This window comes from Corylus avellana, chromosome ca2 (genome assembly GCF_901000735.1).
Source record: "Corylus avellana chromosome ca2, CavTom2PMs-1.0".
NCBI lineage: Eukaryota > Viridiplantae > Streptophyta > Magnoliopsida > Fagales > Betulaceae > Corylus > Corylus avellana.
Window position 1 is genome coordinate 27566906 of NC_081542.1, and position 12021 is coordinate 27578926.

The 12021-nt window shown below is 33.0% G+C and overlaps 1 protein-coding gene across 1 annotated transcript; it reads right to left on the bottom strand.

The window, feature by feature from the left end:
- Positions 1 to 1286: 1286 nt before the first annotated feature.
- On the bottom strand, positions 1287 to 3065 carry LOC132171402 (tyrosine decarboxylase 1-like). Its single transcript, XM_059582709.1, has one exon. It carries the CDS (start codon positions 3055 to 3057, stop codon positions 1486 to 1488), a length of 1572 nt encoding a protein of 523 aa, XP_059438692.1. The 5' UTR covers positions 3058 to 3065; the 3' UTR covers positions 1287 to 1485.
- Between the last annotated feature and the right edge of the window lie 8956 nt (positions 3066 to 12021).

Below are 12021 nucleotides of genomic sequence, written 5' to 3' on the forward strand. Positions count from 1 at the left end.
AAAAAAAAAAAAAATTCAGTTGTAATTATCGGTTCGTTGGCAAGTGAATAAAATAAGTATTATTTTTGAAATGTGTGTATATTTTTTTTTTTTGACTGAATTCCTGATTACACGGTGCTGGGCAAACAGAGCCATATTTCCCCTCCAATACTAAGAGACCGTTAGGTAAGAGCTGATGTCACACAGTACGACTTTAAACGACAGAAGTTGAACTCAAATCTCAACAAAGTGAGATTTAATAATTGATATGGGGCGTACATAGGTTGTTGGAATTGGTCTGAATCGTTGGTATATAAGGCTGTGTTTGGGGAAGGGCTGGACCCATGGACCCAAGGACCCAAAGTCTCAAAAAAAATCTTCTTTTCAAAATTAATTCAAACATTCTTGCTTTTTATATCATATCAATCACTTTTTATTATTATTCAAATAAAAAATTCACTACAAAATAAATTTTTTTACTTTTTCATACAAAACATTTTTACTTTTTTTTTTTCACATCAATCAAATCTATACCAACTCACTCCATTTCTCAAGCCCCTTCCCAAACACAGCCTAAAAGAATCTAGTTAACTTTTTTTCTTTTTTCTTTTTCTTTCGTATGATATTCGAACTTTATTTTTAGAAATTATATTATTTTAATTGTGGCACGCACTCCAAGATAAAAATTATCACTCTGCCACTGTCCTTGCCCTTACTTTTAGAGAAAGGGAAAAAAAATAAAAAACGGAAACATTCAGTCTCGTTTGGAACCTTGTTTATCTTCTATATGAGAAATGAGAATACTTAGTACATAGTTTGGATCACAGCCCAAATTCGAACTTTTATTCTTAAACAAAAATGCTAGGTGTACAATTATTTTAGAAATTTTTTATAACTTGTTAATACGTGTTAAAATATGATTAGAGGGTGTTAAACATTTTTTAGTAACTAACGTAGATCCAATCATACAAACATATGTTAAATAATTGTAAAAGAGTTATAGGTGTATATAGCATTTATCTTTCTCAAATTCAAGATCATGAGGGAGTAGAATTGTTACCACAATATTGTTGGAATTTTTTTTTTTTTTTTTTTTAAAAGGAATAAGTAATGAATTAACCCAAAAAAACTAACAGAATAATGAGTCCAACAACATCGATCATTTTATAGAAGCATACCTATCTCTTCGACAAGATTGTAAAACTAGGAAATAAAACAAAACATAACAATCGGTGTTAAATATATTGGTGAATATATTGTAATTAAAGGAAGAATGTGAGAGAGAGCGGAAATATATAGGACTACATCTCTTCTATATTGATAATATTATGATTATTACATAGGCCTTTATATATAGAGAGGCTAAGAGTGATAAGCAAAAAACCTTAAACTAAACCTTAAAACATATTATAAGGCAACATAATAAACTAGAACAATATAAAATATTCTAAGAATCGGAATTAAAGATAACAAACAACTTGGAGGATGAGGATGATCTCTCAAATGTCAGTTGGTGCTTAGTATGGCTGTTGCATGCTCCTGCACCACTTTCCAAGCCATGATCACGTGCCGTTCCTCTACCAGAGAGGCGCCGACGGCGAACCGTATGGCGTAGACCTTTCCAACCACGGCATGGGTCATGAAAACGCGGCCTGACATGTTAATGGACTCCAATAACTTCTGGTTCACCTCATTTGAGCTTCCTTCTTCTTCTTCTACAACCTTATGACCATTTTCAACGTGACCGTTTTGGTGTGCTTGCTTTAGCTGACGCATACCCATTGCTTTTTGCAAAACCCTAAAACAAACCATAGCAAAATTTCTAGGCACCACAATTTCAAACCTCTTGTCCATTGCTACAAGCCCTTCAAAAAGCTTGGCCATTTCAACATGGCTTCTCAAGAAGTTCTTAAGGTTAGCCACGCCATAGCTTCTAAGCACAAACCACAGCTTCAAGGCTCGAAACTTCCGGCTTAGGGTTATCTGCCAGTCTTTGTAATCCACCACTTGCCTTGACTCGGTGGCTTTATTCCTCAAAAACTCGGGGTTCGTCGAGAGTGATTTTATCAAGGCACTCGGATCTTTCACCCAAAGGCAGCAGCAATCTAAAGTGGTTAAGAACCATTTATGAGCATTGAGACTAAATGAGTTCGCACCCTCAACGCCGTCCATGAAATGCCGGAACTCAGGGCAAATGCACGCACTTCCGGCATAAGCAGCATCGACGTGCACCCACATGCCATAATCTTTTGCCACGTGGCATAACGCGCCCAGTGGATCAACGGCAGTTGTTGAAGTAGTCCCCACAGTGGCACATAGAAACAACGGGACTAAACCTTCTTCTATGTCTTTGCAAATTTCGGATTTCAGTGAGTCTGGTGACAGTGCAAATGATGTCGACTTTGTTGTCTTGACAGCTCTGAAATTTTTCGGGTGGATTCCGGCTATTCTTGCTGCCTTTTGGAGTGCACTATGCGTTTGGTCGGACCCATAAACCACCAACCTTCTCAAGTTGTCTCTCCCGATTTTGCTTAGCATTTGATCCCTGGCAGCGACGAGTGTGCACAAAATGGCTTCACAAGTGGTCCCTTGTAGCACACCCCCGCCATTGCCAGAGAAAAGGAAGGATTTGGGCAGCCTGAGCATCTCTCCAAGCCAATCCACGACTATTGTCTCAAGCTCAGTGGCGGCCGGAGAAGCAATCCAGTTGAATCCGACCACATTAAATCCGGCACTAAGAATCTCGCCTAGAAACCCTGCTGTGCTACCACTGCTTGGAAAGTAGGCGAAGAAGTTAGGGCTTTGCCAATGTGTTATACCAGGAACTATATGCTCCTGCACGTCCTTCAGAATGGTTTCGATGGGCTCTGGATTACATGGAGCGGATTCTGGCAAGCGTTGCCGGAGATATCCTGGTTCCACTTGGCTTTGAACAGGGTATTTCTCAACATTCAGATAATAATCAGCAATGAAGTCTATCAACATGTGGCCTTGCCGCCTGAACTCCTCAGGGTCTAGTGGATTGTTGTTAAAGGTAGAAGTGTGGTTGCGTTCATTGCCAAAATTGAGGCTAGCCATTTTTGGTAAAGAAAGGTTCAGCTGGTTGTTGAGATAAAATGAAGCGAATGAAGAGATTATATAGAGGCTTTAGAGCACTCACCGGCTCAACAAGATAGCTAAAAACTAACTATTTTGTCTAGTTTTGTAGTAAAAAAATATTTTATATCTCGCTTAATAAAATCGTTAAAGATTTGCTGAAGCTACCATGGTATTCAGCAAATTTGACGAGCATGGTAGCTCAACAAATTCTTAAGGTAATATATTCTTCGTTATATATTTGTGTTCTCTCTTTTCTTAATTTTGGGAATAGGGCAAGTAGATAAATATATATATATATATATATATATATATATATTTTAAATGAAAAAATGAAAGTGAATAACTAAAATGTTGAGCCGGATATAGATACTTTAAAAATAAATATGTTTTTTAACTAAATTTTAGTTAAACATTCGTTGAGCCGAATGTGAATCTCTAATTAGGGGCGGAACTACCCTATAGCCAAACCCCCCAAGCTATAAGGTGGTCCTAGCCCAAAACCAAAGTTACCTTTTTTCATTGTCATTTCTTGTTAAGGGTGCGTTTGGGAGTGCGTTTTTAAAAAACTAATCTGCGATTTTAAACCAAATCGCAACTTTAGGGTGTTTGGGATTGCAATTTTAAAAACACAAATTTTAAAATCGCAAAAAAATATACGATTTTCATAAGCTGATTAGAGGGTGCTTATTTGAAAAAATGCGAATTTAAAACAAAATCACGATTTCTATTAAAAAGATATTTGGCGCAATAGTTACCTTTTTTAGAACGGGAATGAAAAAAATACCAAGAATACCCACCTAAAATATATTAAAACCCTTATTTTCTCTTTCTTTTTTTCTTCATCCTCTCTGTCTTGTTCATCCTTATTTATAATTTGGTCATGAAACCGCAATTATATGCTAATGTTATCCAAACACTCAATTGATAAAAAATGTACTTTTTAGTATGTTTTACCAAACGCATGTGTGATTTTAAAAAGTAGCGATTTTAAAAACGCAATTTTTAAAATCGCACTTATTGAAATAGCACTTATTGAAATCGCACTCCCAAACGGGCCCTAAACAGAGAGATGTGGACCTCTCCAACATTGTAATTAATGAACTTTTAATAAGACTTGAAAAATGTTAAACATGCAATATATATATTATGTTCTTTACAATGCATCCCTCGTTCCTCGTGCAAGCCTCCCAATTTATTTTAATCACATGAATCTTTTTAACGTATGCAATTTGTATGAAAAGGAGTGAAGTACCTTAAAACTCAAATTATAGATTAAACTTAAGCCGCCATGTGATTAAATGTCGGACAAGGAGTTCTAAGAAATAATAATAAAGTATGTCACTTGTGCGACTTGTATTTGCATTTAAATTATAGAGCTCAAATTTATTAATATTACGCAGCTCAAAGGCGGAACTACCCTATAGCCAAGCCCCCAAGCTATAAGGTAGTCCTTGTCCAAAATCAAAGTTGCTTTTATTTGTTGTCATATCTTGTTAGGTAGAGAGATATAGACCTCTTCCTATGTTAAATTGCACTATTGGAAGCTAAGTTTATAGCACCAATATTGTAATTAATGGTTTTTTAATAAGACTTGAAAAATGTTAAAAATACAAAAGAAAAAAAATTATTTTGTTCTTTATAACGCGTCCCTCCTTCCTATTGCAAGCCTAGCTCCCAATTTATTTTACTCAGATAAATCTTTCTAGCATATGCAATTTGTATGAAAAGGAGAGAAGTACCTTAAAACTCAAATTGTGGATTAAACTTAAACCACTGTGTGCTGAAATGTCGGACAAGGAGTTCTAAGAAATAATAATAAAGTATGTCACTTGTGCAACCTGTATTTGTATTTAATAATTATAGAGCTCAAATTTATTAAAGTTACGCAACTCAAATTTATTAATTATAGTTTGAATTAAAAACATGGCACAAGTGCAACCTTTATTTTTATTTAATAATTATCTTTTGATAATGCTACCATGCAATGTGCCATTAACTAGGGGCGGAACTACCCTATTGCCAAGCCCCCAGCTATAAGGTGGTCCTTGCCCAACACCAAAGTCTCCTTTATTTATTGTCATTTCTTGTTAAGTACAGAGATATGGACTTCTTCCTTTGATAAATTGCACGATTGGAAGCTAAGTTTATAGCACTAATATTGTATTTAATGACCTTTTAATAAGACTTAAATAATATTAGAATTACAAAAAAAAAATTATTATGTTCTTTATAACATGTCCCATGTCCTCTTGCAACCCTCCCTATTTATTTTAATCACATGAATCTTTTTAGCATATGCAATTTGTATAAAATGGAGTGAAGTACTTTAACACTCGAATTATGGATTAAACGTAAACAACCATGTGATGATAGTTCGGACAAGCAGTTCTAAGAAATAATAAGAAAGTATGTCACTTATGCAACTTGTGTTTGTATTTAATAATTATGGAGCTCAAATTTATTAATTATGGTTTGAATTAAAAACATGGCACAAGTTCAATCTGTATTTTTATTTAATAATTATCTTTTGATCATGCTACCACGCAATGTTCTTTTAACTATGGGCGGAACTACCCTATAGCCAAGCCCTCCAAGCTATAAGGTGGTCTTCACCCGAAACCTAAGTTGCCTTTATTCATTGTCATTTCTTGTTAAGTAGAGAGATATATACCTCTCAAATATTGTAATTAATGACCTTTTAATAAGACTTATAAAGTTAGAGATACAAAAAAAAAAAAAAAAAGGCTAAATATGTTCTTTACAACGTTTCCCTTGTTCCTCTTGCAAGTCTCCCAATTTATTTTAATCACATGAATCTTTTTAATGTATGCAATTTGTATGAAAATGTGTGATGTACCTTAAAACTCAAATTATGGATTAAACTTAAACTACCGTGTGATTACATGTCAAACAAGGAGTTCTAAGAAATAATAAGAAAGTATGTCACTTTTGCAACCTGTACTTGTATTTAATAATTTTAGAGCTCCAATTTATTAATTATAGTTTGAATTAAGAACATGACACAAGTTCAACCTGTATTTTTATTTAATAGTTAACTTTTGATCATGCTTCCACGCAATGTCCTATTAACTATGGGCAGAACTACCTTATAGCCAAGCCCCCCAAGTTATAAGGTGGTCCTTTCCCAAAATCAAAGTTGTCTTTATTCATTGTCATTTCTTGTAAGGCAGAAAGATATGAACCTCTTCCTATGTTAAATTGCACTATTGGAAGCTAAGTTTATAGTACAAATATTGTACTTAATGGCCTTTTAATAAGACTTGAAAATGTTAGAAATACACACACAAAAAAAAAATAAAATAAAAAAACTAATTATGTTCTTTACAACATTACCCTCGTTCCTCGTGCCAGCATCCCAATTTATTTAATATATATATATATATATATATATATATATATATATATATATATATATTAAATGAAAAAATGAAAGTGAATAACTAAAATGTTGAGCCGGATATAGATACTTTCAAAAAAAAAATGTTTTTTAACTAAATTTTAGTTAAATATTCGTTGAGCCGAATGTGAATCTCTAATGCCTTGCTTGGAGGAAAAAAAATGGTAATTTTTCGCTCGATACTTGATTCTCACAATAATTCGGTTTTAATCATGATCATGTGGGAGGGGAACATGAGTACAATTTGGTCTTAATGCAGTTTCTCAAAAATTAGTTATATAATTTTAGAACTTGTAAGTGCCCAAATAAATGGGTTCAAAATTTATAAACATATTAGTTGATGGGTTGGGGTTTGAATTTCTTTGTGATGGCCGAGGGGTTATTTGTACCTTGTAGTGTAGGAGCTCTACGTTGTTGTTCTTGATTTTGGGTTATTTATGTAATTAAGTGTTGCTTGGCTAGGATTTGGCTGAGTTATTTATGTATGTTTTAAATGTTTATAGACACTTGACACTATTTTAAATGGGTTGGAGGATATTTTTTTCAGACTGATTTGAAGGAAATTTATGTCCATAAAAAATTAGAATAAAATGACAATTTTCTAATCATTCACTTGGTGACAAATCAAAAATGGCCAATTTTTAACTTGAATGTAATTAGATTTCAACCAAATTTCTTAAAATACTATTACTTAGTATAAGAAAAAATCTTTTTTTTTTTCTTTTTTTTCCTGATATAGGCAAAAATAGAAAACCATTTCTATTCGCTGTCTCCCATGGGCGACTAGTGACAACGGTGGATGGTGGCCGGGGACCACGGAGAGCTTTCAAAGACAACACCAAACGTGGCCGGTGACAACGGACGACCACCAAAGATGGTGGCCAGTGATGCTAGATATTTTCTTTCGAAAAATGCTAAGTGCTCTTCTGGTATTCTTCTTATATCTTCTTTGTTCAAAATGAAAATTATTTTATAAAAATAAAATAAGAAAAATAAGAGCAACTTTTTTTTTATTTTTTATAAAATAATTTCTACATAGCATTAGAAGGCCATAAAAAAAAAAAAAAAAAAAAAAAAAAAAAAACACTAAAAAGGCACCACCATTACCCCTTTCCTAAAATGGAAAATAAGAATAATTATTGCGACATACCCCGCAGCAAAGTACTGTGCATAGTACTTCTTGATGAGAATGGAGAAAGGACTGGCACGTGGCATGTGCTGGTTTGATTGCATGTGTCGGTGGCTTCGGATGGCTGGTACTGTCCAATATTTGTGTGGCATTGAGCTAAGATGGTGAACAGAAAAGACAGGTACAGGCTCCTTTCGTGACATGTCGTACTACTTAAGATCAACGAACCAAAGTGGTTCTCCACCTTCCCTTCAATCAAATCAACTGCTAGGGCCGGCTCATCATATCTAAATACACTTTACAATCTTTATTTATCTTCTTTATAATATTAAAATATTATTTTTTAACAAAGTACAAATTTTTTTACTAACTCTCACATTTTTTACAAAATTTCAATATAATCTCTAATGAAAAATAAAAATTGGAGAAAAAGATAAATATTTATCTTAAAATAATGTATAAAAAAGCAAAAAATAAGTTTTTGTTATTTTTTTTAGATTTTTCATATATACAAGGAAGGTTATGAGCTATATATTGAGTTGCCAATAAGGGTATGAGCTACAAAAATTTCTTCCACCAAAGATGGTTGCCAATAATGCTAGATATTGGCGGTAATTAGAGCCTTAAATATTATTTTATGGAATAAATCTTCATTAATATTTATTAATTGCGATTTCAAAAAATGCGATTTTAAAATAATAATTTTAAAACGTGATTTTTAAAAGCGCAATTAATTAAGCGTTTGGCGAAATTGCAATTTAGCCTTTAAAAATTACAGTTTAGCCTTTCAAATTCTGGGTTTTCATAAAAGCATCTCCTTATGTGTGATTTGAAAACACATATTTTCTGCTTTTTCAAATCACAATTTTTTTAAAAACATAACTCCAAACAATTCATTTTCTATGATTTGTTTTCAAATCACATTTTTTATCTAATCACGATACCAAACACACTTTTAATCCTTACACAGTCGCCTAATCTGCCTAAGGCAGCTCCCGCCGGCCCTTAAAAGCCAACTAACAAAGTTAGAAAGAGACGTATATAAAAGAGAAAGTGACCTAAACAAAGTATCTTCTGCTCATGATTAATATCATCCATGCAAATTAATTTGTACTATCATCTTCCACCCATAGGTTGGGATTATAATTCTTCATCTTCAATATTCATTGAAGCCTGTGGTAACTAGTGCTGCTGCAGGACAACATCTGAGAAAGAAATGACAGCTCCTGCGTCTTTATTGCACTAGGAGTAGTCAGTGGGTTGTTTTGTTTCGTAGGTTTTATTGTGTGGTCGAGTAACAATCCCTCCCGTGTCAACTTCTAGCTTTTTTACAACTTTCTAATATATGTGTTTGTAGGTGATTGAAAGTTTGAAATCATGTTATCTTCCAATCACTTACAGACACGTATAAAAATAAGTGTAAATCTAGCATTTTTCTTTAATTATGAATAAATGTGTGAATTTGTGCTGAGATGCAAACTACTAACCTTTTTTTTTTTTTTTTTGGGATACGTCCACACATGACGGGGGAGGGAGATTCGAACTAGTGATTCCCGCTTCATTAGGCGTGGTCCTAGCCGATTGAGCTACCTTTTGGGAACTGCAAACTACTGACTTTACTCATATGTGGAGCCCTTATACATGGGGCTGTAAACGAACAAAGTTATCTTTGAGCTCATTTAGGTGGGTTCAGCTTAATAAAGCTCGGTTCGTGCAACTTGGTTATTAAATGAGTCGTTCGTGAACATGAAATTATACTCGATTATTAAACGATATATACTCGTATAAAATCTAGCTCACTTGTTTAAAGTTCGTGAGTATACTCGTATAAGAACTCGACTCGCTTATTAGTGCGACTCGTATATATATATATATATATATATATATATATATAGCATAAATGCTAAATATCTTATAGTTAAAACACTAAGAATGTAGTTGTATAATTATTTATCATTAACAAGTGTATTGTGTGTATTAAACTTAGTTAACTAACTAGTTAAGTGGTATAGATATATATAGAGAGTTAATTGGTTAATATAAATAAAAGTTAGATAATTAACCATGTATATATAATTAACTTTTATTTTTTTATCAAAGTCAATTTCATATATTAACCATGTATATTAAACTTTTTTTTTTTTGCTATTTTTTAGAGTAAACTCTTTTTTATTTTCCTTCGTATTTGTTTGCTTACAACTTACAAGTGTCTCACACCAATAATAGCAAACACACAACCATCACAAGAATAATTAGCTTGTCCGGTTGTCCCACATGGGGAAAGCAAAAAGAATTCTTCACCCAAGTAATATATAAAAATAGGGGTTAAAAAGCGGGTGGTTATTAACCGCTCACTACCCGCTTTTGAAGGTGGTTAAGAAAAATCGCTAACCACATAGACAGGTTAGCAATTTTAGGTTTTGAAAAAATCGTTAACCATTCACCACTAACCACCCTTATATATCTATATATCTATATATATATATATATATATATATGAAACAACATCGTTTTTGTGTTTAAATACATATAAAAATTTAGAGATGATGTCATATGTAGTACGGTATTATCATATTACCATAAAAACGACGCGGTTTTGATTTTTTTTTCAAAAAAAAATATATATATATTACTTTATAATTTTTTATAGGAAACTTCATTAGAGCTCGAACTTCCACCGTTTAAAAGTACCATAAACTTCAAAATTTAAATTTAGTTTCATAGCGAACTTTCAATTTATACTCAATTTAGAGGAAGTGAGACAATAGCGTTATACGATGTTTTAAAATTTCCACATTTACCCTTTTCAAATTAAAAATAAATAAATAAATAAATATATATATATATATATTCGGCGGGACCTGTAGTCCAGCGGCCCGAGAAGACCAATAGAACTGGCCATGAGGTCTGGCCGGTGAACCAGTGGCTGTTGGAGTCGGCGGCGAGGAGACCGCGATGGAGTGCTGGAGACCCACCGTGGGTCACGGCAGACCAACAGCAAAAAAAAAAAAGAGAGAGAGAAGAAAAGTAGGTGTATTTCAGTCTTTTTAGGGTTTACCATTAAAAGTTAACGATTAAATCTGACGAAGTGGTCTAAATTGAGAGCAATTGAAAGTTTCGGAGACTAAATTAAGAGATTTTGAAGTTTATGAGAGGCATTTCAAAATAGATAGAAGTTTGGGAGCCTTCAGTGAAGTTTTCCCATTTTTTTAACCACTTAGGTCCAAGGCCGACTAGACCACTAGGCGAGTGAGGCGCTCGCCTAGGGCCCCCGGATTAATAAGGCCCAAAAAAAAAAATTAATAATTTTTTTTTTTTGTAATTTAAGGCCCATTTTCCTTTTTAATTAGGCCTAAAATTTTTTTTCATAAAAACTTAAGGCCTCTAATCATGATAAGTAAATAATTTAAAAAATGCCTCAATTTAATAAGGCCCCAATATAATAAGCCCATGGTAAAATAAAACCAATTAACCCAGAAAAGCAAATATCCTTATACTTATAAAGAGCCTATCTACCTATGCATCAGAAATTATTTGATATTGAAAGATCATTTTAACCCTACCTAACCACCCACTTTCTTTCATTTCTTTTTCTTTCTTTCTTTTCTTCTCCACTGACAACCGCCTCCCATCTTATCTTCTTTTTTCTCTTTCCTTACTTTCACTCAAAACAGAACGTGATAAAGAGAGATGAAGAGAGAGAGAAAGAGAGAGAGAGAGAGAGAGAGGCTAGGCGAGAGAGAGAAACATATGTATCAATAAGGTAAGGATTCATAAACAAAATTTTTTTTAAAAAAAAGTATATATATATTGTAATGTTTATTTTTGTGCTTGATTTTTCTTGTGGGTTTTGCGTGAGTTTTTGTCAATTCTTTTAGTGGGTTTTGTTTGAAACAGATGTGTATCAAAGAATCAAGTGAGGAAGTTACTGCCATAGTATATATATATTGATAATTTTGTATGGTGGGTTTTTTTTTTTTTTAGTTAGTTTGCTTTTGTGTGCTTCAGTTTTGGAACATGTGGTTAACAGTGATTTGGTGCGGTTCTTGGATTGATTCATTTAAAAAAAAAAATGATTTATTTATTGTTGTGTTTATTTTTGTAAGGATTAATAAAAATGATAACTTTAAATATAATAATAATATTAAAATAAATATTATTTAATTAATATATAAATATTAAAAAAAAAAAAAAAAAAGGCCCCATTTAAAAGTTTCACCTAAGTCCCCAGAAAACATGAGCCAGCCCTGGTTAGGCGATTACAGTTAGCGATTTTAAGTTTTAGCCAATAACTATTAATCGTAACCACATTTTTACCCCTATATAAAAAGGATGCAATGCAAGCCTCTCTTATATATTAATTACAATGTTGCCCTCAACTTGTTAGTTGGGAGGT

Bases quoted from the DNA above. Each gene is read 5' to 3' on its own strand.
- LOC132171402 (XM_059582709.1), bottom strand. From the start codon at position 3,057: ATGGCTAGCCTCAATTTTGGCAATGAACGCAACCACACTTCTACCTTT.